This window comes from Oryza glaberrima, chromosome 6, assembly GCF_000147395.1.
Source record: "Oryza glaberrima chromosome 6, OglaRS2, whole genome shotgun sequence".
NCBI lineage: Eukaryota > Viridiplantae > Streptophyta > Magnoliopsida > Poales > Poaceae > Oryza > Oryza glaberrima.
In genome coordinates, this window is record NC_068331.1 from 2,657,170 (window position 1) to 2,684,725 (window position 27,556).

At 43.9% G+C, this 27,556-nt stretch overlaps 6 protein-coding genes across 6 annotated transcripts; 3 read left to right on the top strand and 3 right to left on the bottom strand.

Moving 5' to 3' along the window:
* Positions 1 to 2,670, top strand: LOC127775689 (cysteine synthase-like). Its single transcript, XM_052301974.1, has 7 exons — positions 1 to 266; positions 456 to 583; positions 928 to 1,130; positions 1,297 to 1,422; positions 1,721 to 1,879; positions 2,037 to 2,230; positions 2,361 to 2,670. The coding sequence occupies exons 1-7, from the start codon at positions 159 to 161 to the stop codon at positions 2,484 to 2,486; spliced, it is 1,044 nt and encodes a 347-aa protein (XP_052157934.1). The 5' UTR covers positions 1 to 158; the 3' UTR covers positions 2,487 to 2,670.
* Positions 2,671 to 3,598: 928 nt separating this feature from the next.
* Positions 3,599 to 4,762, top strand: LOC127776789 (uncharacterized). Its single transcript, XM_052303336.1, has 2 exons — positions 3,599 to 4,274; positions 4,400 to 4,762. The coding sequence occupies exons 1-2, from the start codon at positions 3,754 to 3,756 to the stop codon at positions 4,602 to 4,604; spliced, it is 726 nt and encodes a 241-aa protein (XP_052159296.1). The 5' UTR covers positions 3,599 to 3,753; the 3' UTR covers positions 4,605 to 4,762.
* A 119-nt stretch (positions 4,763 to 4,881) lies between these two features.
* On the bottom strand, positions 4,882 to 7,186 carry LOC127776788 (uncharacterized). The gene is made up of 3 exons (XM_052303335.1): positions 6,757 to 7,186; positions 6,266 to 6,427; positions 4,882 to 5,649 (listed from the first exon to the last, which is right to left on the bottom strand). The coding sequence occupies exons 1-3, from the start codon at positions 7,093 to 7,095 to the stop codon at positions 5,293 to 5,295; spliced, it is 858 nt and encodes a 285-aa protein (XP_052159295.1). The 5' UTR covers positions 7,096 to 7,186; the 3' UTR covers positions 4,882 to 5,292.
* Positions 7,187 to 8,731: 1,545 nt separating this feature from the next.
* Positions 8,732 to 9,896, bottom strand: LOC127776790 (uncharacterized). The gene has a single exon (XM_052303337.1). The coding sequence runs from the start codon at positions 9,776 to 9,778 to the stop codon at positions 9,107 to 9,109; it is 672 nt and encodes a 223-aa protein (XP_052159297.1). The 5' UTR covers positions 9,779 to 9,896; the 3' UTR covers positions 8,732 to 9,106.
* A 163-nt stretch (positions 9,897 to 10,059) lies between these two features.
* On the bottom strand, positions 10,060 to 13,265 carry LOC127776787 (uncharacterized). The gene is made up of 7 exons (XM_052303334.1): positions 12,969 to 13,265; positions 12,773 to 12,883; positions 12,036 to 12,104; positions 11,589 to 11,720; positions 10,816 to 10,893; positions 10,617 to 10,742; positions 10,060 to 10,537 (listed from the first exon to the last, which is right to left on the bottom strand). The coding sequence occupies exons 1-7, from the start codon at positions 13,194 to 13,196 to the stop codon at positions 10,361 to 10,363; spliced, it is 921 nt and encodes a 306-aa protein (XP_052159294.1). The 5' UTR covers positions 13,197 to 13,265; the 3' UTR covers positions 10,060 to 10,360.
* A 1,723-nt stretch (positions 13,266 to 14,988) lies between these two features.
* Positions 14,989 to 16,692, top strand: LOC127775746 (hydroxycinnamoyl-CoA:5-hydroxyanthranilate N-hydroxycinnamoyltransferase HHT4-like). The gene has a single exon (XM_052302038.1). The coding sequence runs from the start codon at positions 15,129 to 15,131 to the stop codon at positions 16,551 to 16,553; it is 1,425 nt and encodes a 474-aa protein (XP_052157998.1). The 5' UTR covers positions 14,989 to 15,128; the 3' UTR covers positions 16,554 to 16,692.
* The last annotated feature ends 10,864 nt before the right edge of the window (positions 16,693 to 27,556 follow it).

Here is a 27,556-nt window from a genome sequence, read left to right on the forward strand (position 1 = left end):
AACCACGTCCTCACAAGTCACAAACAAAACTATAAACTCCTCTCTTGTAGTAGCAGTCTGTAAGCAGCCACAGTCGTCAGTGCCTGCCCTGTTACCTGTTCGATCCTCCTCTCGATTCCCTTGAGAGAAGCCAAGGAGGAGCAGGAGAGCGGCCGGCCATGGAGGGAGAGGGGATTGGGAGGAGAGGCCTTCCTTCACTGCTCGGTTCCTCTTCCAGCGAAAGCGGCGGAATCGGGCAAGAACACATTGCCTCTGACATCACGCAGGTTGAGTGAGCTCTTCGTCTTCCCCTGCTCTTTCCCTTTCCTTTCCTTTTCTTTTCTTTTTTTGGATTAAACGTCTCCTTCGTCTTAGTTGCTGGCAATTTGGAACTGAAAGTTTTTTATTCTTTAAGATAGCCAATCATCACACTCTCCGTTGAGATTAATGGTGGATTTCTTTGACGAGTTGTTCAGCTCATAGGATGGACGCCACTGGTCGAGCTGAAGCGAATCGCCAGCAAGGACGGAATAGATGCCCGGATCGTCGGCAAGGTCGAGGCCTATCAGCCCCTCTGCTCCGTCAAGGATCGCAGCGCTTTGAGGTTCTTGTTGAATTATCCTTATATTCATAGACTCAGTTTTCTTATTAGGAATCCTAGCTAATATGATTGGACAGAGTGAGGTTTGATGCAGTTAAGAACTGCAAGCTTCAGGAAGCTATTTTTTTAGTACTAGTTATTGTCTAAAAATATCTGTTTTACTATTTGGTTGTAGTTTATTATGAGAAGGCAGAAAATTCAAGTAAAAATCTTGCACTCTGAATTCATCCGAGTACTTGTCTTGCAACTTGCAGAAGGCTCATTTCCTGGTCAAAATATTTAGCAGAAGCTTATGAAATTGTGATGATTTTTTTTCCTAGAATCTGATTCCTTGTTTTGCTGTTCAGAATGATCGAGGATGCAGAAGAGAAAGGGCTGATTACTCCTGGTGTCACAACTCTAGTCGAGCCGACGAGTGGCAATCTGGGTTTAGGATTGGTGCTTGTTGCTCTTCGCAAAGGTTACAGGTTCGTTGCAGTTATGCCGGGCCAGTATTCGTTTGATAAGCAGATCTTGCTGAAATACATGGGAGCTGAATTGTTTCTATCAGGTAAAAACATAAGAAGCAGGAAGTTGTAGCATCAATTTGTTTGCTTCCTTGTTTCATGGAGAAAAAAAAACAACTCTCTTGCTTTCTTCAGCATAATGTCAGTGAAATGAAAAATTCAGTGGAACTGTTCTGTTTACCTTCTTTCTTTGGTGTAACCATATGGCAGATCCAACACTCGGGTTTCAAGGCTTAGTCAACAAGGTCGAACAGCTCAAGAAAGAATTACCCAATGTGCACGTTCTTAATCAATTCTCAAATCCAGCAAATCAGGAGGCACACATGAGATTGACTGGTACTGTCTCAAGATGACTTGACAAATGGTGTTTTAATTTCAGTTAAAAAAATATGATCTCTTTCGTTAAGTATTAAGATAGTAAGGCTCCCCTTTTAACCTTTTTCGTTGCAACTTGACTGTTAAAAACATGTACTGTGTTCTTGAAACTTGGTTGTTAGAGATGTATCCTCTATTTCTTTAAGTATGATAGTGCTGTGGTTGTGTTTTCGATGTGTCCCATTCAACAGTTATTTTTCTTCTTTTCTCCTTTATGGACAAGGTCATAAACTGGCGTATATTTATTTTCCTATTGCAGGACCTGAGATTTGGAAGGATACTGCTGGCAAGGTAGACATATTTGTTACCGGTTCGGGCTCAGGAGGTACGGTATCTGGCGTTGGAAAGTATCTCAAGCTGCAAAATCCAGCGGTGAAGATCATTTGTGTGGAGCCTGCAGAGAGCCCAGTCATTTCAGGTAAACTATAACATATTATCTGGTATCACAAATTATAGAGATCCAACTTTGTTTGGATAACATATCATGCGGTAACACACATCGATATCGCACTGCGACACCAGTAACATAGTTTTCCAGTGACCCTGACAAACTGTTGCCTGTTTGTACTGTTTAGGTGGGGAGCCAGGTAAACATAAAATTCAGGGAATAGGGCCAGGACTCATACCTGATATGTTGGACACCTCGGTCATCGATGAAGTCGTCACGGTAAACACTGATGAAGCAATGGTGAATGCAAGGAGGCTGGCAATGGAAGAGGGCCTCCTTATGGGCATTTCTTCTGGGGCAAACCTGGCAGCTTGCTTGAAGGTTCAAAATCTCCTAGCAACTCATCTGTCTGAATGTTTATTCCTTTTCTTATCTCTAGTAATCTTCTCCTATCGAAAATTTTTGCACATCCTTTCCTCTAATAACATTGAAATCTCAAATGCATATTTAGGTCGCGTCGAGAGAGGAAAACAAGGGGAAGATGATTGTCACCATGTTCCCAAGCGGGGGTGAGAGGTACATGAACTCTGACCTCTTTGCAGCTGTGAGAGAGGAATGCAATGCCATGACATTTTGATCTCACTGGTTGTTCAGAAGAATCAAGAACAGTTATGTGTAAAACTATAGGAGGGTAACTTGTACCACAATGTACACATAGCACGATCTTGCAAAGGGATTTATCGGCAAGGAGCCAAAGAATTTGTACGAATTGTATATTTGTACTAGTCATTAGTCAATAAATAAATGAAATAATTTGCTCACTTCGTGTGAGTAAATTTCGGAAAACTACATATACTTGTCATAAACTACAGATCAAATGATATTATCATAAAACTACCAATTTAGAGCCCTTTTGAATTGGAGGATTGCCATAGGAATTTTAGAGAATTCAATTTCCTAAGGAATTTTGCATATGAAACCCTTTGATTCATAGAAAAGTATAGGAAATTTTTCATAGGATTACATTCCTATAGCTCAATTTCACATGAAAATAAGCAAGAGGTTCAACCTCTTGAAAACTTTTCTTTGCTTTATTTGTTTCCTATGGTACTACCAAAGGGACTCTCTTTATATTTTTTTTTTTGTCTTCCATTCCTATAGAATTAGAAAAACATGTCAATTCGATTCCTATGTTTTTTCTATTCCTGTGTTTTTTCTACCCTGCGTTCCAAATGGACTTAGAATCGAGTTACCAGATAACTGCATATACAAGTCACTACAGATTTAACACTAGCGCTATTTATTTAAGGTTCATTTCTCAATGGAACGATCCGTTATCATTTTTGGCCCTTTTTGGGATGCATAAAATACATCAATTTCTTGTGTGCTTTTCAGCTTATTGCATGCTAATTAGGACACAAATGTATCAGCAAATAATTCATATTTTCCATCTGAGAAATTGGTTGGCACGAGCAACAAATTGACCATGCAATTGCAGCCGCACTTTTGAGTAAAAATGGCAGGTGAAAGTGAAACAACAGAAAGATTAAGCCGTTTATGGCACGAGCATTTCCACCGCTTCACTGTCGCCAACTTACGAGCTCCGTTGCAACAGCCTCCAGCTGCAGTTAATCACTTAATTAGGCGCACTTAATTTGGGATTAACAACGCTAACCTTAACTTAGACCGGCGCCTCTCGTTTATTAATCAAGGCGGGCCCACGACGGCGGCACAAACTCACACACACACCAAAGTAAAAAACGAGGGGGATTGGCCGTCGTGGGCCGTCCGATCAGAATCCAACGGCTGAGATCTCAGCCGTTGACCGGACGGCGCCGACGGTGTAAGCCGCCTCCTCCTCCGGCGCGCTGCTGCTCGCGCCAAGATCAGCGGCGGCGGCGAGCATGGCGTTTCCACGGGAGGGAGGCGGCGGCAATGGCGGCGACGGAGAGGCGAGGGAGGAGAGGGTGTCGTCGGGCTACTACTCGTCGTCGTCGGCGGCGAGGCAGCACGGGAGCGAGCAGCCGCCGCCGACGCAGCAGATGGAGCGGAGGTCGTCGGCGGCGGCGGCGGAGGAGGAGGGCGTGGGCGTGGTCCTGGTCGGCAGCGGCGATCCCGGCCGGATTCCGGCGGCGGTGTTCGAGCGGGACACGTCGGAGTCGAACAAGGACTGGAGCATGATGTCCACGGAGTCGGTGTTCGCGCTCCAGGTGGCGCCGTCCAGCGACTTCACCGGCTTCTTCCTCGCGCACCCGGAGCTCATGGACATCGCCACGCCGCCGCGCTCCAGCTCCAGCTCCGCCGCCGCCGCCGCCGCCGCCGGCGAGGCCGTCGGCCACGCGCACTCCGCGCAGTTCGAGAGCATCCCGGAGCTCGGCGAGGCCACCATGCGGATCCAAGGCCAATACTCCTTCGCCTTCCCCAAGTACGCACAATTTTCTCAAATTCTCATGCAAATTTCAGTCACATTTCAGACTAAATTTTCTCAAATTCTCATGCAAATTTCAGTCACATTTCAAACTATAATAATTCACACGCTTGCTCGTGCAGTTTGGTAGAGGTCAAGAGGCACAGTGCCAAGAACCCTCAGGAGGATCAACCGATGTCGGCGACGATGGCGACAGCGGCGGCAGCGGCGGCGGCAGAGACGACGGCGCCGGCGCCGGTGAGGGCAGAGACGAGCAGCAAGCCGGAGGAAGCTCCGGCGAAAGCAGCAACAAAGGGAGGCTGGCTCCCGTGCTTTCCTTGCTGCTAATCGCAAAGCAAATGCATGTAAAATCCAGTCTTGTTCTTGTTCGGTTGTTCCTATGCAACTCAATGCTGAGGTGTGTGTGCATGTAATTCAAGAACCATCTTTCAGTGTGGTTCAATTGGTAAATATATACTACCTTCATTTCACATTATATATAATGTCTTAACCTCTCCATTCCTCGTCTAGAATCACTAACATCTATATGAATTTGAACACATATACGAAGCATATACATGAATCCATGCATGGATTTATTTAAAACATGAAATGTCTTGTAATGTGAAACAAAGGAAGTATTTTTTTTGTAATGTCAAACTGTAAATATTTGAATACATGTTGTACATAGAGCAAGAAATTCATACATGAAGAACTCAACGAAAGGGTGGATCAGTCACTAGTGACAACTGATAAAGGATGTACTTCAAGGTCTGAATGTAGACAACCAGGCAAAGATCAGAAGTGCAGTATGGTTGAGAGAATTCAGAAGCAACTTAAGTGCCATACCACAGAGAACTTCTGTATGATGTGCATCTGCAAGTTCAACGCAATACCAAGCATGACAAAGCAACAAATTGACATTCAATTGGTCATTTGCATTACACAGAACAACCTTAATGCAAACAAATAAAACGAAATGAAGCTCTTGAGTTGACTTCATGATGCAAACCACTGAACTAGAAGGCCTAACTACCTACTGGGTGGAGACTGGCATGCCATCTTCGTTCTGCGCAGCTTCAGTAACCATATTTTTCTTAGCAAGTGGCTTGGGAATATCAAGGTCATCTTGGATGCAACGCTGTAAGGGATGCGACAGAAGAATGCAAGTCTGACGGAACAGGATTCGAGCAAGCCCCTGACCAGTCTCTAGAATGTATCCCTCATACTGGCTGACATGCTCAAGTGCATCAACCAAAGCATCATATACCTTCTGTGGACAGTTATCAGCAGTAGGCTTGTCATGAAGATAGATTATGTCCAAGGTGAAATTCTTCTGCTTGATGGGCCACTGATGTTGAGGCTTAGTTGAGGAACGGCAGTAGATGAGTACCTGGAAAGATTAGTTCTCATGGAAGTCAATACTAAGAACATTTATATCAAACACACCCCTTTCACATTAAAATTGTAATTGCATCTTACATATATTTAAGTACAGCATATTTCCACACCATAAGTAACTTTGTAAACTGTTCTAACAAAAATAAATTACCAGGGGATTGAGTAATGCATTTGAACCATGGAAATCTAGAGGTCACATGACTCATATCTGTATATGTGCCGTATAGCCGTTTCGTATAAGTAGAATTATTTTTGCTAATGCTACATCTGCCTCATATAAGCAGAGTTATTTTGTTACTTGGAACCAATGTTGGCAAACCAAGTGTAGGTATCTTGCCCCTTGGGGGCTTGTTGAGCTATCATAGATCTAAGCATTTCCCACTTGATACAAGGGCATGGTAACTAGGTGGTACAGAAATACAATACAGGTGAACTATTAAGCAGCATATTATTAAGAAGGAATGACTATGCCCGCATGGTTATATAAACAGTGTTCTGCGTTGAGGAGAACTGACTACCACTATTAAGAAGGTAGACAAAGTTACTGAACATTAGCCAAGACTCAATAGCTGATAAACAGGTCAAAGACACGATTACAACATGCCTACCACTCTGAGTAGGCGGCCTTGCAATTCTGCTCTTTTCCCTTCCTGGTAAGCTATCTTGAAGAGCTGAGTGAGATCAGCCATCGCATATCTCGTTTCCGACGCATCCAGGGATTGGATTGCCTCCACTGCAGAACCAGCATCACTGCTGAAATCCTTCTTTACCTTTAAATTCAGAGTAAACCATGTCATTCCCCTAATTTATCATCACATTTTTTTTCAACACAAGAAACTAACAAATGCAATTCGATTGGGGGAAATTGTGTGGGGAGAAGGAGAACCAAACTCACAACCTATACAATCTCCACTGTGTACATTCCATCCCTTCGAATTATTACAAACAAGCATTACCATATAGTAGCATTTCAGGGATCAAGAAATCGCATAAAAAAATTCTGCAAAAACAGTTAACCCTAATATTTATCATCAAAAGAGAGGCGAGCGAATCTCTCGATCAACCTAAGCGGGGGATCGGAGAGGGCATGGGGTAATACCAAGGAGACGGTGTCGCCGAGGGAGGCGAAGGCGAAGCGGTGATCGGGGCACATGGTGAGCTTGCTGTGGACGAAGAGCAGGAGCGCCTGCTTGACGGCGTCCATCCTCTTCACCGGCGGCCGAGCGGCCTGCCTGGAAGCAGCCGCGGCCCCCGAGGAAGCCCCCGCGGCGCCCGGCGACGCGGCGGCGGCGGCGGCGGGGCCCGGGGCGATCCTCATCTCGGAGCGCGTCTCCAGGTCGACGTCGACGCAGAAGAGGATGTCCTCCGGCGGGAGGCGGCTCGGCTGCAGCGTGAACCTCGGCGACGGCGAGCCGCCGCGGTGAGGCGTGGGGTCCATCGCCGCCGGTGGGGCAGCGGTGGCGAGGGGTTCGGCGGTTGGGGAAATGTGGGGGGTCGTTCCGCTCGTGCGGTCGGACGGGAAGAGCTAGAGTTCACAATCTCGACGAATTTCAATCGAATTTCGAACATCTCGAGCCGGCTCAAGATGGGCATCTTTGTTTTATCCAAATTTACCGATTTAATTTGAGTAAACTTTGATCAAAACTACAAATTTCACCTGATATATCACAAAATTACATACTTAGCATTAAATTTATCATGTAACTACATATTTAAGGTGAAATATCGAAAAACTATAGATTTAAAAACAAGGTTATCATAAAACTGTAGATTTGATAACAATTTAATCACAAAACTTGAACATTTATAACTCAAATATAGCATTAGTGCTAGGAATTTAAACCTTAAAATCAATAATTTTGTGATAATTTTATTATTAAAATCTATAGTTTTGTTATACTTAACCTCAAACATGTAGTTTTGTGATAAGTTTATTGTTAAATTTGTAGTTTTGTGATAATAATAAAATCTATAGTTTTGCTATACTTAGCCTCAAACATGTAGTTTTTTGATAAGTTTATTGTTAAATTTGTAGTTTTGTGATAATGTTGCTAACGTCCATAAAAACATGAATATTAGGGAATTGCCTAATGTCAAATAAATAGAAGGGTGAAGTTTCGAAGCCAGACCAGCTAGGCCACCACCTTACGAAGATAACCGGAAGACCACTGGGCGTTTCTCTTTAGCCAACGTTTATAGTTTTCTGAAATTTACTTATTTAATTTAAAATTATCAGATTTTATTTGAAAATTAACGAAAAAAATATACGCCTGGATGGTGCTTGAAATTAGTTGCCAAACCAGATTGTAAACCGTAGGCCAGAGACCTTTAACTGAAACTCCCTTGCCGAAAAGAACTGGATGATTTGGATTTCAATATAATATAGAAGATAAATTTATGACATCCCGGCCTAGGTCTTAATAAGATTAATAGAATATTCATATCAACAAGTTACAACTTCTTTTCCTGGATGGGCGACCAACCGGAAAATTCTTCCCGGATACGCACGAGCGAGGACAAAGTGGCGGGACGTTACAAAATTGATCTAATTTTGGGCCTAAAAAATTAGCAATGTGTGGTTACTATTTCCTAAATGCAGAGGCAAATCTGGACAAGAAACTAGCAAAGGCAATTCCATCGGGGCAAATTGTGTCGGGAAAACTAGACTCCCAATCTAAACAATCTCCCCTTTTATGTAGATTTGATCCTCCTTTTACTTGTTCACGAAAAAAAAGTTGATCCCTTCGGATCATCACAAACAACAATTTGCGTAATGGCATTTCATGAATCAAGGTTTCTAGTGACAGAAATTTGCAGCGGAAATCACAACACGTCCACAGTAGTTCCGTGACGCCGGTGCACAGGCTCGAATCGCCCCGTCTAAATGTTTGCTTAAATTTAGAATAACTTTAGGATTTTTCGTAACTTTCGTTCACTCAGTCTTAGCTTCTGAATCGTTTCTGAATAGAAGTATGTACTCCCTCTATTTTTTTTCTTAATTTGAACGTCACTTATTTTATTTTGTTTTTTGTTTTTTGGCAGCAAGGTATTTTTGGCTTACAAGCTGCAACCAACGAAGCTCAACTAATCATGCCCAAACAACCCAAGGTTTTGATCTCATTGAGCTGGCTGCTTTGTGACTTTCTTATGAAACACGATCCATTCTCTCCCTTTCCATTCTGATGAAACACGATCCAAGATCCATGCATTCAGATTGCAAACTTCACCAAAAATGAAACGAATGGCACAAAACGGTATAGGAGAGAGTGAAACCACCAACTGAATATCCGATGAATCTGAATGCATTTTGACCATCATCACACATTCACACTAGCATCTCCCTGCAACAACCCTGCCACCTATACACACGTACATATGCATACGTATACACACGGATACCGAGGCTGCCACGTCACTTCCTCTCTGCCGGGCCGGGACCCGGGAGCGCGTCAAGAACTCCCGGCGCTCGAGGCGCCGGCGGTGGCGGCGGCGGCGGCGGTGGTGGCCGGAGGAGCGTCGACGTGCGATTGGTGGACGGCGAGCGAGATGGAGCGCGACATGGGCCGCGAGTAGCTCGAGCGGCGGAAGCTGCCGGCGGCGAGGTCGTCGGCGTCGGCGTCGGCCTCGCCCTCCCTCTCGCCGGGGATCTTGCACTTCTCCCCGAGGATGATGGCCTTCTTCCACAGAGTGTCCTCCGGCTCCACCTTGTCCCGCCGCTCCCGCCGGCTCAGCCTCATCTTGTCCGGGATGTTCATGCTCAGGTTCTTGCTCAGGCTCATGGTCATCGACATCCGCCGCTTCGCCGCCGCCGACGGCGGCGGCGCCACGCCGGCGATCGGCCCGTGCGTCGCCAGCTCCGGCGACAGCGTCACCACCGGCGCCTTCTCCTCCTCCTCCCCCTCCTCGCCGCCGTCGCCATGGCTCTCCGCGTTCACGTCGGCGGCGGCGGCGGCGTCGGGCGCTGGGTCGTCCGCCTTCGGCTTGCGGCCGCACGCCGAGCACATGGACGACGCCATCACGACGGTGGCGGCGACGCACGCCACGAAGAAGGACAGCGCGATGGCTTCGTGGCCGAATGAGTGCTCGCCGTCCGGTGGCGACGGCGGCGGCCACCTCGCCATTTTTTTTTGTCTCCGGCGAGGTGAGAATGTGTTCTTGCGTTGATGGCCTCTGGGTTGGGAACCTCCCGTTTCCAAGTTGGAAACCGGAAAGGGCCGGGCCGAATTCAGGTTGTGCGGCTGTGGGACAATATTGCTTTCGTTCTTAACTGGGACAAGCTAATTTTAGGGCCAAAATTTTGTTGTAACTTGTGAAAAAATAGGATTTGCACAAGGGTATTACTCCAGCTAGACTTCAAGGTGGACAGGTAGATTGCATCCTTAATTAAATAGATGAACAGAACTTCAGACAGCCAATCATCTAATTTACTGGTATGGCCGTTGTTTTACAGAGTATGGCATAGCAACAATCAATTGGTGTTTTTCCTAAACTTGCAAACTATGACTCATGAATATTCATGCCGAACTCGTCCAGTTACCTTCCTAGTTTAGGTGTACACTGAAAATTTCTGGAAAAAAATTGTACACGTTTATGTTCTGATCATCTATGAAAGCTGTGGATGTTTTGCTGGGGGGCACGCTAACCTTCCGAGAATCAATCTATCTCCAGGAGAATGCAAAATTGGATTGGAAATTCCGTGGTATTTAGAGTTCAGTTTTGCTGGATTTTGAAGGTTTCTTCTTCCCTTGCCACCATTTCTTTACCACCTTTGACACCTTGTTCACATGGCCTTTTAACTTTTTGCCTGTATCCTTGATCTGCTTCACAACTTGTTGTTTCAAATCTTTCTTTGGTGAACCCTTATCTTTGAAAACATTTCCCTGGAAGGAATGTGAGATGTATGATTAAATGTTAGAATCAAAATAAAAGTATCTTAGATAGAAAGGTGCAAAATATTACCAAGTTCTTTGGGAAGTCATCGTCCTCATCTTCATCATCATCGTCGTCATCACCGTCAACACCAAAATTGTTCTTCATCAGATCATCTCTAGAGTACATTTTCATGCTTGGAGCTCCTGGAATACCCTGTCATCGACGGGAACTCATGAAATTGAATCTACTTGGATGAAGCTACAGAATTTACTGCTAGAATGTTTACCTCCATCGATTTCAATATCCTATCCATCTCAGCATCTTTTGATGGCTTAGCAGCAAAAGGTTCGCCAGGGACCCGATCCTGCAGTTTTTGCAATGGATGTATGTCAGGAATATGATGGTTCAATAGTGATGTTCCAAGCTTCACATATGGCATACCTCTTTTGTGGCAATGAAGCACACAAATTAAATTATCAATTTTAAATGATGTGACAAGTAAATATTAATTCCTATATTGAATCTACTACTATTCTTCCCCTTCTAGTAAGGCTTTAATGGTTTCTCATAGTCAACCATATGAATCGATGCACTTATAATCGGGAAAAACTAAGTCAGTAGTATAGAGTATGAGGCAACCAATGTAATTAAGTAAAGAATAGAATCACAGGATTTCTACGCTTTTATCCATCGTAAGTGAACTGTTATTAAATTAGAACAGCCAATTTCTACCAATATGAAACTTATGGGCTGGAAAAAATAGGTAGGCTAATGCTAATATGCCAGAAATACACCTGCATCTTGCTTCATACAAGATAGCAATAGCTCAAATATTGTTGACTAGTTAAATGTCGATGCGAACACTGATACAAAGTGTCCGAATAAATATTGGAGTTCTTTTTCTAGTGCTGCTAATCTATATACATAACTGCCACTCTACCAGTGATAAAGCCTCCTAGTATTTCCATACCCCAATTGATCATCTTTACAACACTACAACTAGCGATGTTCATAGATAATATCTGCATAAAAGGGAAACTAAGATGAAAATATCCTCACTTTTGGAACTGGTGGTGGATCCACAACGCATGCTTCAGAAAGATCTTTGCAAAGAAATTTGACCAGCTGATCAGCTGAAGGTTTTTTCTTGTAGACTAATTCAGCAACATCGGTATCAGCATACCCCATCACCTGCAATGGATTTAGTTTGGTTTGCTAAGATTCACAAAATTCAATACAACTAAAAGTGGTGCACATATGTTTAAAAGTTACTATGATCTGCAAATAAATCTTATGCAGATCCTATGCAATATTAACATGATTAAACTCCTTGCAATCCATTCGAACTGATTCATTAACATAAATCTTATTTAGTCAGTAAGTCATTAATGTATTAATCATGCAAGATTAGTATGTCAAGATATGGTCTTGTGATTTGTGAAACATGTGTGTAATAGTGTTTAACAACAATAAAGAAACACCAATCAGATAAGCATTGATCTTCACCTCCTGACATGCACGCTCAATGGTTTTGCATTCTGCATTACAGTGCCCTTCCTCATCTTGCTCAACGAGCTGTAAAAAGCTTCTATAGATTAGATTGGGAAATAATACAAACAAGTGAGTATAACAAATTAACCACAGCCAAGATCAAACAGATTTAGATAGAGATTTTCTTTAAAAGGTTTACAGGTAATTCATATGAACCTGGATTGGACTAACAAGTATATCTATTGATAATTTGAAGATGTACTATGTTCAGAAGAAAGTTTTAGTAGAGTTTTCACTTTCGGCGGCGTTTCTAAGTGGAAAATCAAGAAGGCTAAATACTTGTATAGTTATGTGTGTACTATGTGAATAAAGATAAAAATTATGAAGCCTTACATAAACAAAAATTCACATCATAAATTCAACTACATAAATTGTTTTTGGGCCAGGTCATAACACTTACGTTTCAATCATGTGTTCGGGTAGAATTATTGTTTGTGATTGGTGACAGTGAACATATTTTAACCAGGGTCAGTGTATGAGTAAAGCTTTGGCTTTGTATCTAGTGGTGTTGAAGCAGATTTCATAGCTTTTTAGTGCATGGGTTTCATGAACATATACATACATGAAGGAGCAATTTTCTCTCCAGTGACCAGAGACAAGCAGATCAGTCTAGTTTGCAGATTTAGCAAGCACCAACCCACACACATCTACACTAACATCAACTTAAAAACAGAGGATGGCAACCGAATCACCTCGAGCTTATCGCCTTTCTCTACGATATCGATCTTGAGCATCCAGTCTGCCTCCTGCTTCTTCAGGTTGCACACATTCTCCGCGATCTCGATGATCTCGATCTCCGGCACCTACGCACACTCCCACCTCAACCCATCAACACAAACCACCACAATCACCGCAAAATTCACCGAACCCGAAACGAAAATTCAGTACCTTCTTCGTTGCCGGGAGCGCCTGCTGCTTCTTCGCCACCTGCGCCGAGATCTCCCGCGCGATCCGCTCGCAGACCTGGCACCGGATGTAGGGGATGTCCTCCTTCCTCGCGGCCGTCGCCACCTTCTTCGGCCCCGCCGCCGCCGCAGAAGCAGCAGGGTGGTGCAGGAGGACAACCGCCGCCACCGCGACGGCCATGGCCACCGCGACGCCGCCGCCTCTCGCCATCTCCGATGAGATTTTAGTTTTTTTTTTAATTTTTTTTCTTCCCTTCGTCTCACTCTGCTGAGGCGCAAGCAAAGCAGAGACTTGAAGCGTAGCGGCGAGTGGGTTAGTTGGGTTGGGTGGGCCGCTGCCTATGTGGCGGGAGAGATCTGCGCCGTCCGATGGTGCACGGCCGCTCGATCGGACGGTGAGGGGGAGTTCTGAGACGTGCCGGCCAATGGGAGGAGGCCACGTAGGACGCATGACGTGGTTCGCGGCCAACGAAACGGATCTCGCGGCGGCCCAGGCAAAAGCCGTGCGGAGCGGATTGAACGTACGGGCCAGGCCGGGCCGTAGCGAAATCGAGAGCGTTTTCCACGGCACGGGCTGGGCCGTGCGTCCCCTTCGCGGCAAAGGGGCAGCCCGCCACGGCCCACGGCGAGGTGGAGCCATCGGCCATGTGCCGTTGCAACCATCCGATCTGCGCGATGCGATCAGTGGTGATGTGACGGCTAACCTGTCAATAAAATACAAATCTGAGATGTTTCAGGGCGAATCCGACATTTTTTTGCCCCGTGCTGGATCTGCAATAATTAATCATGAACAGTATTCTACTATGTACTTTCTGTAGTACGATGAGCAGTGTTATACGATTCTAGTATTACCATCTGGGCCTGTTCATTTTGATTTCATTTTCAACCTTATCAAATTTTGGTAAAGTTGCCAAAAAATGACTATATTTAGTTTGCTGTTAAATTTTGGTAACTATATAAAAAATCCTGCTAAAATTTTGGCATAGTTGCTAAAATTTTGATAATGCCAAAATTTAGTAAGGTTTTTTTTTTCATCAAAGTGAACAGGCTCGAAATATAGGTACTTCTAGATCTTTTGTCTAGTACATGGACCATGGTGTGTTTCATTATATACTTAGATTTTTTTTATATACTTTAGAATGGTTGTAGTGGATTTTAGTTCAACACTTCAACGTTTTGTGATTCAACACGAAAGTTTTTAAGGCCACGGTTAATAACGTGTGGTTGGATTTTAGTTCAGTTAATAGCTTTGCACACCCTCTATTGAGTACTACTTCCTCCGTTTCATATTATAAGATCTTTTAACATTGTGTAAAAAATTAATGATATCATCTACACCCTCCGTTTCATATTATAAGATCTTTTAGCATTGAGCAATGCTAAAAGATCTTATAATATAAAACAGAGGGAGTAGATGATATCGTTAATTTTTTACATATGTTTGACCATTCGTTTTATTTAAAAACTTTATATAAATATACAAGATATAAATCAACTCACAACAAAATAAATTATAATTGCATAAATTTTTTAAATAAAATGAATAATTAAACATGTGACAAAAAAGTTAAAAGACGTTGTCTATTAAGGCCTGGTTTAGTTTGTAAATTTTTTTTCCTCAAAAACATCGCATCGAATCTTTGGACACATGCATAAAGTACTAAATATAGATAAAAATAAAAACTAATTATACAGTTTACATGGAAATCACGTAATAAATCTTTTGAGTTTAATTAGTCCATGATTAGTCATAAGTGCTACAGTAACTCACATATGCTAATGACAACTTAATTAGGCTCAAAAGATTCGTCTCGCGGTTTCCAAGCGAGTTATGAGATTAGTTTTTTCATTCGTGCCCGAAAACCCTTTCCAACACCCGATCAAACATTCGATGTGACACCCAAAAAATTTCTTTTCGCAGAATAAACACACCCTAAAATAGAGTCTAGAGGTAGTATAAAATTGCCAGAGAAAGGGAAAAGAAGGGCAATTTGCGTGCTGGATCTCATCTGTGCGGGTGCGCAGTGTCAGTCTCCTACACTCTACCTGTCTCTCCTACTGTTCAGCCGTAAGCATCGTGGCCATTCATTCGCCAATTCGTCGCCGCCGCCCAACACGCTACGCCCGCTGCTCGCTCGGCGAAATGTCGCTAAGGCGCTTCGACCTCGAGATCGCCTCCCGGGAGCTTGTCCGGGCGTCGCGCCCGCCGCCGGGCTTCCCTCCCGTCCTCGCCGTCTCCAACCTCGACCTCATCCTCGGCCCCTTCCCCATCTACCTCGTCTCCGTCTACGCTCCCCCGCCGGGCGGCGTCGCCGCCGTGGTGTCCGCCGTCCGCGCCGCGCTCCCGGCGTACCTCTCCCACTTCTTCCCCTTCGCCGGCCGCGTCGTGCGGGACCCGGCGACGAACATCCCCGAGGTCGCCTGCAACAACGCCGGTGCCGAGCTCGTCGTGGCCGACGCCGCCGTGCCCCTCGCGGCCGTTGACTTCGCGCAGGTCGACCGCTCGATCGGGCTGATGCGCGTGGCGTTCGACGCGAGCCTCCCGCTGTCGCTGCAGCTGGTCAGGTTCGCGTGCGGCGGGTTCTCGCTGACGGTGGCGACGAATCACCTCCTCGCCGACGGGAGGGCGTTCATCGTGTTGCTCAACGCCTTGGGGGAGATGGTCAGAGAGGGGAGGCTCACCAGCGAGCCGCTGCTCGATCGATCCCTGCTCATGCCGCGGTCGCCGCCGCGGTTCAGCCCGTCGCTGGACGAGGAGTTCTCGAGGTTCACGCCGGCCACCATGATCAATCCCCTCATGGCGGCGGCCATCCAGCGGCGCCTGTACCGCATCGAGGCCGCCGACCTCGAGCGTCTCCGGGAGGAGGCGTCGGCCGGCGGCGGCGGCGGCCGGCGCGCCACCCGCTTCGTGGCGCTCTGCGCGCACGTGTGGAAGCTCCTCGCCCGTGCCGTCGGCGACTCCGACACCCACTGCCGGATGGCGTGGATCATCGACGGCCGGAAGCGGCTCGAGCCGCCGTCGGTGGGCGGCGGCGAGGGCGGCGCGCTGGACCGGTACATGGGGAACGTGGTGACCTACACCTCCCGCGAGGCGAGCGTGGAGGAGGTGCTCGGCGCGCCGCTGCACGCCGTGGCGGGCATGGTGCGCGCGGCGATCACGGCGGCGATGACCAGGGACAGGTTCCAGCAGCTGGTGGACTGGATGGAGACGAAGAAGGCGGCGGCGTTCAAGGACGGCGGGAAGTGGACGGAGGCGGTGAACCTCGGCCTCGGGAGCCCGGCGATGGTGATCTCCGGCCTGCTCCCGTTCGCCATCGACGGCGACATGGGGTTCGGCAAGCCGAGGCTGGTCATGCCGTGGCTGCAGCACGGCAGGCTGGGGTCGGCGTCGGCGACGGTGGTGCCCAGCCCGGCCGGCGACGGGTCGTGGTTCTTCGCCGGCACGAGGTTGTGGCCGCGGCTGCTGGAGGTGGTGGAGGCCGCCGGCCCGGATTGCTTGCTGAAGCCGGCGACGGCGGCGAGCCTGGGGCTCGCTTACCCCGCCGGCGCCCATGGTTCCAGATTGTGATGAGCTCGCAGTTTAGCAGTTTTTTGCTTGTAATTTAGGTGAATCTTGGAAAATAATTCGGAAATTTTGAACCATTTGTATATGCATTGTGGGATTTTTTTTATTTTTTTGAACCTTTTTTATTTTAAATTTTAAAAATAAACCCATCCAAAATTTACTTTCAATATCTGAACCTTTTCATGCCAGCACAACCAATACTATCACGTCGAGCATTATTTGGCCACACCGGCATCGCTGGCATGCCAGCGTTATTTCGCCACGCCGTTCTCGCTGGTATGGCAGGACAAAACTGTCACACCCACTGCAGGTGGCGTGCCAATGTTGTTTTGTCTGGCGTGGCCAAAATGTTTAGAAAATAAGTTTTGAAAGGGTTGAGGTTTTAAATTAAAAATTAAAAAGGTTTGAAAAATAAAAAAAAATCGTATTGTGGTACATGTAGTGCTATTTTATCTATCTAATTTCATTATTTTTATGGGAGTATTAAATAATAGAAAAGGAAAGACTGTTTATTTGTGTTTTATGAGATAGATCCATTTTCATCCCCATTTGACGAGGGAGACATATCTACAGGTGAAAACAATCGAGACAAAAATCATCTGAACTAACGAAAATGATGGTACCTGGCTACACCCTTCGTCCCAAAAGCAATGATGGCTACGAATTTTCGGACACAAAGCTATTGAAAGCCATAATTTGATATTACTACGTACTCCCTCCATCCCACAATATAAGAGATTTTGAGTTTTTGATTATAACATCTGACCACTCGTCTTATTCAAATTTCTTTTGCAAATATGAAAAACAAAAAGTTGTGCTTAAAGTACTATAGATAATAAAGTAAGTCACAACTAAAATAAATAATAATTTTAAAATTTTTTGAATAAGACGAGTGGTCAAACGTTGAAAGCAAAAAACTTAAAATCCCTTATATTATAGGACGGAGGAGTATCTTTTTAGAAGGGAGGGAGTGCATGTCTCTTTTGATTGATTTGTCATCGAATAGATGTTTTGGACATCAAAAAATCTGTAACGATTTTTTCTGAAATACTTCCTCCATAAAAAAAACAAATCTAGTATGCCTTTTGTAAAGGTAGTATGCCTCTTCTCACTACCTAAGGTTTTTGCAATTGATTAGGGATATTTTCACCCACATAAACATTGTATTCCTTAAAAAATTGATGAGTACACATGTGGTTTAATTGGTTTTTTAACGGACCGGCACATGATGTATTAATTTTATTGAATATAGGAGGTGTAAAAGTTATTTGTACAAGTATAAACAAACGGTAAAAAAGTAGCCCAAGGTGTTTTGCCCCTGCTGAGGCCAAAATTTTGGCTCTCTCTTAGGGATGTGGTGGACAATTTCTTATGTTAGACAATTCCTTATGTGGTTTGATTATTTTAAATAGCCACTCTTAGAGCACCCGCAATAGTTATCTATAGGCTATCTACAAGAGATCCATGTCAGCATATTTTCCTACATGGAAGAGATTAAATAAAGAGAGAGAGAGCAAAGCTATCTACTAATCTGGAGATAGTCTATAGAGAAAAATGAGGCAATGGATTAGAGAGCTATAGATACCCATATAGACATACTATTGAGGTGGTTTACTATTAATCTAGTCTATTGATGAGATGTACATGTTTTATAAAGATCACGTTACTTTACCATTGCGGGTGCCCTTCAATGGTATGTCTACATGGGTATCTATAGCTCTCTAATCCATTGCCTCGTTTTTCTCTATAGACGTACTATTTCCAGGTTAGTAGATAGCTTTGCTCTCTCTCTTCATTTAATCTCTTCCAAGTAGGAAAATATGCTGACATGGATCTCTTTTAGAGAGTCTATAGATAATCATTACGGGTGACCTTATGCAAATAGTAGCTTTGTATTCGTGCAAAAGTGTGTTGGGGGAGAAGTTGGGGAAATTACGAAACGCATGCTCATTGAACCAGTCTACGTCTGCATCGATGCACATGCGCATAATGAATGTACATATGTCTCGTGTATTTATGGATTACCAATAAAAAATACCTTACACTCAATAAAATGCACATATATATCTTTGATCGGAGGATGGGCGGTATAGATTAGGGCATGCATGTGAAGCGGCATTGCGAGAAATCCCTACTTGAGAAGTTGGTGCAAGATAGGTTATGCGAGCAATATGTCGACCTTACTTTAGGCATGTTTGTAATCTTGTAGAATTAATTTGCATCATGCTTACATGTAAGTATAGCTCCAGCACTAATACCAGGAATAGCACCAAATTAAACCTGGTGGGATGCAAAGGAAATGATACATTTCCATGGACCCGGTGTCTTTGCAGCTAGTACGATTGCATGGCTGAAACTTCAACAGTTGCTAAACTAGAACATTTCCAACGGCCAATGTCTATCGGAAAGCCATATTCATTTATGTCATAATAGCTATAGAAACAATTTTCTCCGTGCATAGTATCTATAAGTGGGGCCAGCAATAAATGTTCTCTCATTTCTTTATTTTCTCTTACTTTTCACAATTGATCTTATTTGTTTGCAGAATGTGTTGAAGACATTTTTCTCTCCAGTGCAATATTACCTTGCCACATGTGTTGGAAAATGATTTTTGTGTTGAAACCACATTTCATGTAATACACTATATCACTCTATTTCTTCTTTAATTCTTTACCACATCATCTAAAATCCTGCATGCATGTCAAGAGTATTAATTGCCAAGGACACTCCTAATGGGAGTGCCCTTTGGTCCATACAGTACGAATCCAAGTATCAAGAGAATTAAGGTAGAATATACGTACACAAAGAAAAAAAATTGGATTTGCTTATAGAGCGTTCACTATTATATATATCCATATGAGCACATATAGTCACTAAAATTGTTGTCCTAGATGAAAGTGGATTGATCGATCCAACTTCCATACTCGTTGGATCCCATGAAATTGTTATCTTATGACACAACTTGCAAGATGGACAGATGGAACTTCTATAACTTTAGCTATACTTAGTATATAGAAAAATTGATCCAACTGATTGTGTAGATTTGACAATAAAATTTTTGTGGCAAACATTGTGTCCATAGTGTGGCACAAACAGTTGTGCTCCACCAGAGTGGATGTGAATGGTTGTCGGCTGCATCAGCGACCTCATGGAGATGAAGGACCACTTGCCCTTTGGATGCCAATGTTGAATTTGACTCCAGCATGGTGGAGGTGACGATCACTGACTGTACCGAGGTGGGGGGGGTAGGAAGCAACAACAGAAGCCCAACATATATAGATGCCTACAATGGTGAGATTTTGATTGGGCTGCTAATGGAGGCCTCACACTCCAAGAATGTGAATTTGTTTTGTTGGAAGTGTTGCCAATAGACATGGTCCCCACCTTATGGGAGGAGCTAAACAACAACATAATTCGAGGGCGACCTTGAGTCAAGACGCCACTGCTGGCCAAAAGGGACTACTTTGAGCTCGTGGAGCTATATCTGGAGGCGCATGTTATTGTCAGTGAAACTATCGTGATAGTCTCTAGGAGGCTGCCTTTGCCTGGGCATGGTTTAGGGGCAGACTGAGTTTTCTTTTGATGGCTTACAAGTGGAAGACTATGTGTTTGTGTATTAATGTGTGCCATCCACCTAAATTATATGGTTTCTAGCAGCGGCGAAGCCAAGTCCCGGCCACCACGGTCAGGTGCCCAGGCTTCGCTGCATGCAGGACGTTAAATAGTACTTAATACTCTGTAATTGTTTACCAAAATAGCTAATCACACTCATATACAAACTAATGGAGTCCATATTAGCAAGCAAACTAGCAAAGCATGCAATTAGACCTCGGTGCCTCGCTACATCACATGTGTTTGTATCAAAGGTAAATAATCTACGGACTTATATAAATTAGCATATTTACTGGTATGTATTGTTAAGTTTGCTTGGCCTTAAGAAAACATTTGGATCCGCCACTGGTTAATTTCTAGGAACAATAAAGATGGAATTCGGGAAAACTTAGAATTTTGTAAAGGAAAATATTTTTTTACCTTGGTGGATGGCCGGCCCTTTCTTTTGTTGAATCAATTTGAGCACCCAAACATTTGAAATTAGTATATATGTGATTAAGTACAAAAGGAGAGATATTGGTGTATACGAGAGGCATGCAACCCAACTTGAACACCATTGCGTCGGCATATGCCAAAAGGGGTTTAAAGTTAGAAAGGTTACAATGCTTACCACCACACACTAGGTCCCACCAAAAATTAACAATTTTCTCAGTACATACTATCTATAAGTGGGGGAAATAATAAATATTCTCTCGTTCCTTTTATTTTCTCTAACTTCTCACTATTGTCATATTTGTTTCGAAAATGTGTTGAAGACATTTTTCTCCTCCAATGCAATATTACCTTAGTTTTTTGTATTTAAACCATTTCTCTTGCAAGACACTACCTCACTCTCTTACTTTTTTAACTCTTCACAACATAATCTAAAATCCTACGGCTCAAGAATATTAATTGCCATAGACACCCATTCGGAGGGCCCTTAGGCCTGTACAATATGAATCCAAGTGTAAGGAGAATCGGGGTAGAATTTACACATGAAAAAAAATGTAGATTTACTATAGCAGACACTATTATAGCTATCCATCTAAGCACCATGTGTGTTCAATAGATAGATGGACGAGATTGTATAGTCACTAACTAGCCATCCTAGTAGTCACTATAGGGATATCAATTCACTCTCCATACCCTTTGTGTAGCCCATTGAATTATGTCTAAACACCAAATGGCATCACGAATAACTTCAGGTACCTTGCAAGAAAAAGTCCCAAAATTGGATATTATTTGTAACAAAAGGGTGTAATGCAAAACTGTATTTGCTAAAATTTTGATTAATTCCTAAGTATCCACATCATTATAATTCAAAAGTTAGCAAACGGCGTGATTGTAAAGATGATTGACCAAACCAACTTCAAAAACTTTAGCTACTATTTAATGTATTAAAAATTATATATTTGGATTGAATTTTTGAAGATTTGATCATTGACTTTTCATACGAGTGCTCCCTTAACATATCAATGTACTAGATTTTCAATAATATTTTCATGAAAAGTTTTGATTAAGTAAGATATTCTCTTGAGACCAAATGGTGTAGCAGAGGACTTCAGGTGCCATGTCAAAATGTCCCGGACATTTGTTATTTATGAAACACAAGGGGTGTAATGCAAAATTGGATTTGCAATATGTGTGATTAATGTGTGTGTATATTTCATTTATAACTATTAATGCATATATATATATATATATATGATTTGGAACTATTAATGCATGTATATTTCATTTGAAACTATTAATGCATCTATAGTTATTGCCCTTGCTCCAAACCGAACCCATTTAGACATTAACAACTCGCTACATATACGGCCTCTCCCTCGTTGTATTCTTCCACAGTTCACATCATACTACCATGGATGTGAACGTTGTGGTATTGCCGACGGTGGTCAGCCGTAGTTGCCGCCTGACCGTCGTGGTCGAGCCCTTCGACAAGGTTGTCGAGATCAAGCAGAAGGTGGAGAGTTGCTATGGCATCCCGGTGACCGCGCAACGCCTTTTATACTGGAACAGGGAGCTCGCTGATGACCATGACATTGAGTATTATCCCATCTTCGATGGCTCGCATGTCCTGCTTCTCCTTCATTGGCAGGTAGCGGCGAGGTTCTGCTGGATCCATGGGCTGGCCAAGTGGAGCGGCGGCGACACGACGCATGATATGGTCCATGTCACCGCCTACCTCCCACCGGCTAGCTGGGGACGGAAGGTCACGGTGTTCGCCCGTCGTGAGGAGAGCGTGGCCGCCCTAAAACGTCGCATCCACGGTGTGCAAAAAATGGCCATGCCCCTGCCGGAGTGCATGTGGTTGGGCGTCAACGACTTCGTGTGTGGCGGCCTCATGGTGATGATGGATCACTGGCCTCTAGGTGCCTACGTTGAGTTCGACTCCGGCGTGGTGGAGGTGACGATTGTCAATTGCAACAAGATGGTGGAGGCAGGAAGCAGCAGTGGCAGCAACCGCAACACCAATGTGGATGCCAACGACAATAAGATTGTGATCGGGCTGCTGATGGAGGGCTCACGCTCCCAGCACATGGATTTCTTGTTGGAGGCATCGCCGGCGGACATGGTCGCCACCCTGCGGGAGCAGCTGAATGACAACTTCGAGGGCAGCCCTGAGACGCCACTGCTGGCCGAAGGGGACTACCACTTCGAGCTCAACGGGGTGGCCATGAACGAGGAGCTGTCACTGGAGGCGCACGGTGTCGTTGAGTCTGGTGAAACCATCATGATAATTTTCGGGAGGCTGCCTGCACCTGGGCATGAATAAAGTTTAGGCTAAGGTTTGTGAGGGTTTTACAAGTGTAAGGTCTTGTGTTTGTGTATTGGTGTATGCCATCCACCTATATGGTTTTTAGAAACAAACAAGGTGGAACGCTGAAAAAACTTGAAATTTTTTTTAAGGAAACAAAATTTTGTTTTAGCTTGGTGAATGTCCAGACCATCTCCTCCACGGAATGTGTACTCCGTATCTTTCAAATTAGTATGTGGAATAAGTATAAATGGAGAGATAGTGGTGCATATGAGGCATGCAACCCAACTTTAACACCGTAGCGGACTCATAGAAAACTAAGTGTGATGCAGTCAACTAAGAAATCTGCATATGCTTATGGGTTTAAAGTTGGAAACCACCACTTTTAATGTGTTATGGTTGGTGATGGTTGTGAACTTGCAATTTGGTAATATTTGCATGTAACTTAGGTGAATATTTGAAGACAACTCAAAATTTCAAAATCACATGTATACATTGTGGTATATAATGCTATTTAGCTTAAATATTTATGGTGGTACATCACTACAAAGAGGCGACTATTGTTTTGTATTTTACAAAATTAATCCTTTTCATCCACATCTACAAGTGAGAAGATTTTTCTAAACAAATTCACTGAACTGATGAAATGATGTACCTGCCTAGTCATGATTTGCCATGGTATAGATGTTATTTTGGTCACCGGAAATCTCTATCATTTTCTTTTTCTAAAACAAGAGTGTAGGAGGTCTGTATCTTCCCCTATTTGAAATTCTTTTCACGGTTGATGAGGGAATATTTTGGCCCACCTAAACATTGTGTTTCTTGAAGTTTGGACAAGTACACATACGACTTAATTGTGAAGAGCTGATCTTATATATGAACACGGTGGCCCATTGTTATAACTTCCAACCTTCTATTTGTGCAAAAATGAGTTGGGGGGAGAAGTTGGTGCAAGATAGTTTACACAAACAAGTCAGAGTGTAATGTAGGCATGTTGTAGAAATTGCATCAAGCTTAAATGCAAATGTAGCTCGGACATTATTTATAGCATAGGCACAAACTTGGTAGAATCCAAATGAAATGGTAGATTTCCATAGACCCGGTTGCTATGCAGTCCTAGCAAGTATGTGTAGAACTGAAACTTCAATGCCACATAGATACAACTATAGAAATAACTTTCTCAATACATAGTATATATATAACTGGGGCCAACAATAAATATTCTCTTATTCCTTTTATTTTCTCTTACTTCTCACTACTGGACATATTTTTTTGGAAAATGTGTTGAAGACATTTTTATCCTCCAATGCATGGAAGACACTTTCTGTTCTCTTTCCATATCATCTAAAATCCTGTGTGTCAAGGGTATTAATTTCCGTAGACACTATTATAGCTATCAATTGGGAGTGCCCTTAGATATGTACAATATGAATCCAAGTGTCAAGAGAATTGGGATATAATTTACATATGATAGAAGCATTGATTTATTATAGCAGACAATATTATAGCTATCCATTTTAGCACCATGTTCAGTAGATGGATGGACAAGATCACATATTGTCACTAACTTGCCGTCCTTAATGACTACAGGTGATATCAATACGCTTTCCATAGTCATTGTAGCATGTTAAATTGTGTGTCTCGTCTCCACTTCTAGTCGAGCCCTCGGTTCGCCACATCGTAGCGAGGATAACTCTACTACTATAAAAGCGGAGTCATCCTCCTCCTCTCCCACAATCGTACTCCCACCACGTTAAAAAACACCTCACCCATCAAAAATAGTCAAAAAAACGCATATATAAAACAAAACCTCATAAAACCATTCGTTCGTATTCCTCCCAATCCCATTGCAAAGAACACGCATAGCACTAGTATTGATTAATGCATAAGTATTCCATAGCCACACTATTATAATAATTCTAAGGTTAACATACAACACAGTTTTAAAGACGAGACCCAACTAACTTCAAAATTAGCTCCCTTTTAATATATTAAAAATGATTGGATTGATTCTTTGTAGATTTGATCATTAAATTTTCATGACAAATACTTCCTTGAGATTGTAATGTACTCTTTTTAGTAACATTTTCTTAAAGGGTTTTCACTAAGTAGGGCATTCACTAGAGACCCCAAATAGTGCCACGTATGACAATGGATACCTTGTCAATATGTCTCGAATATCAGATATTTTTTTAACACAAGGGTGTAATGCAAACTTGCATTTGCAATATCTATTATTACTGCCTGCATATCTTTTTTTTTAAAAAAAAACTATTGATGCATGTATAGTTATTGTCCTTGCTCCAAACTGAACTCGTTTTGCCATGAACAGCTAGCTACATATGCAGCCTCTCCCTAATTGTATTCTTCCGCGATTCACACCATACTATGGAAGTGAACGTCGTGGCACTGCCAATCCCGCCTCCCCTCCCCCCCAAAACCCCCCCCCCCCCCCAACTACTTCGGCAAAATACTACATTATACCGGCAGGGGCAGACCTCAGGATGAAAGGTTCATGGAGCACTTTGAAATTTCACCATATAAAATTGTGTTGGGCCAAATTTCTAATGAATCGGTCCGAGTCTTGGTCTATTTCTGGCGACCATGAAATGCCTTTCAGAACAGGAGTTTGTCGATGGCCGCGGCATCAAGTACTACCACATCCTCTATGTCTCGCACATCTTGCTCCTGCGTTGGCTGGTGACAGAGGCGTGGCACTGATGGCAACAACAGGATGCATGACATAAGGTCCATGTCATCGCCTTCCTCATGCTAGCTGGCCAAGGACGGAAGGTCAGGTTTTCCCTAACAAAATTTTGATGACTTCAGTAATATCACATTGATGTTCATTTCGATACCAACTCATGTCACAAGTAAATATCAATTCTACTCTATTAGATTTGATAGTGCCAAAAAGGTTGTAGCATTACCAAAATATTAATAGTGTAAAAATTGGATCTAGATGTGATTAAAAATTGAAGTAGGAAGAAAATGTGTGTCCTCCACATTTTAGGGGTACACACATGCTCCTAAACACCACCAAACCTGACACACAATCAATGTGCATGTCGTGAGAGGAGAGCCCAGGTTCGTGATTTCGTGGTCGGTTCAACATTACGGGTTTAACCGGGCCGAAAGTGGTGTGGCCATGGTGGAAACCACACATGTTACTTGGTGGAATAAGTTTGCTTCAGGTACCTCCATTTAACTTCGAGTTCGAATTACATCCTCAAACCACAATACCAGATATAACACCTCTCTCAACTTGTAAAACCGATATAAATATAATCCTAAGGCAGTATGGTAAGCGGTTTTAGCTGACATGACGCAGACGTGGCATCAAAAATAAAAAAAATAAAGAACATGTGAGCCCCACATGGAAACCACACAGCTGCTTCTTCTCCTTTCCCCATCTCTCCTCCCTCCCCCCATCTCTTTCTAGGGCATGAAGACAAGAGAAAGGGGGCGAGGGCGGTGGCCGACAGGGAAAAGGGTGACAGAGAGCAGATAGGCGGTAGTGGTGCTGGCATAGCAACCCCCGCGGCGCTGGTCTTCCCATGTGGTGGCCTCAGTGTCGGTCCCGTGTGCTCTCTCCGGTGGCGCCAATGACCACAACACCCTTGGATCTCAACGACCTCTCCGGGTCGGTGTTAGGGGCAACGGGCAAGGCGTCCGTCTTTGGTGCTCACTGTCATTGGTCGCCGAAGGTGTTGGGCTTGAAGTAGCCGAACCGCCACCTGATGGAGGCCAATGTTCTCCCCTCCAGGTGCATCGAGCCATACAGAGACGTCAGCATTGCGGCAGTGAGCTCACCATTAGAATCCACCATCTTTCTTGGAGGGAGAATCGAGGAGCAAGAAGAGCGGGGAGCAGCACTAACCTTGGAGCTTGTCTCCGATGTCGACGGCCGCAGCTTCGCCGAGGATGGCGACGTAGCAGAGGGAGGCCTAGGCGAGGGGGGGGGGGAAGCAAATGTAGTCGACGACGCTGAGGCACGTGTGCATGCCGGTATGGGCAACAAAGTCAATGGCGAGCACCGCGCTGACCATGTCGAACACAGTGCTCGATGACCCCATCCTCCAACACCACCTGCCACATCCTCCGCCACATTGACCTTGACTGCCAACCACTTCTCCAACCCCTTCCCCTCCTCCCTCACTGTATTCAGTGCCCTTCACTTCCTCGACCTCTCTGCCAGTTGTCTGCATCAACATCAACCAAGGAGGAGAGTTTGTGTCACTGACATGTGGGGTCCTCCAAGTTTTATTTATATTTCAAAGACCGAAATTCCTTGATATGTGGGTCCCACGCTGAGACCAAGTGTGACCGGTTTTGTAAGTTGAGGGATGAGTTATATCTGGTATTGCACTTCAGAGACGAATTTGAAACTTAGCGAAAATTAAGGGACCTCCAATGAACTTATTGCATATTACTTGCTGAAGTTTCCTTGTTGGGCCGAGGCCGAGCAGCCCACAAAGGCCCAAACCTTGGAAGCTATGCACGACGGCCTGATGAAGAACTGGTTAACCGTCTCAAAACAAAACTCAATAGTCAATATCAGTTTCCATGGGTTCTGGAATATGTTAGTTTTCATCAGAAAAATCATGTGTGTTTTTACTGTCAAAAATAGGCTCATGTGGTTTCCAGAATCTCT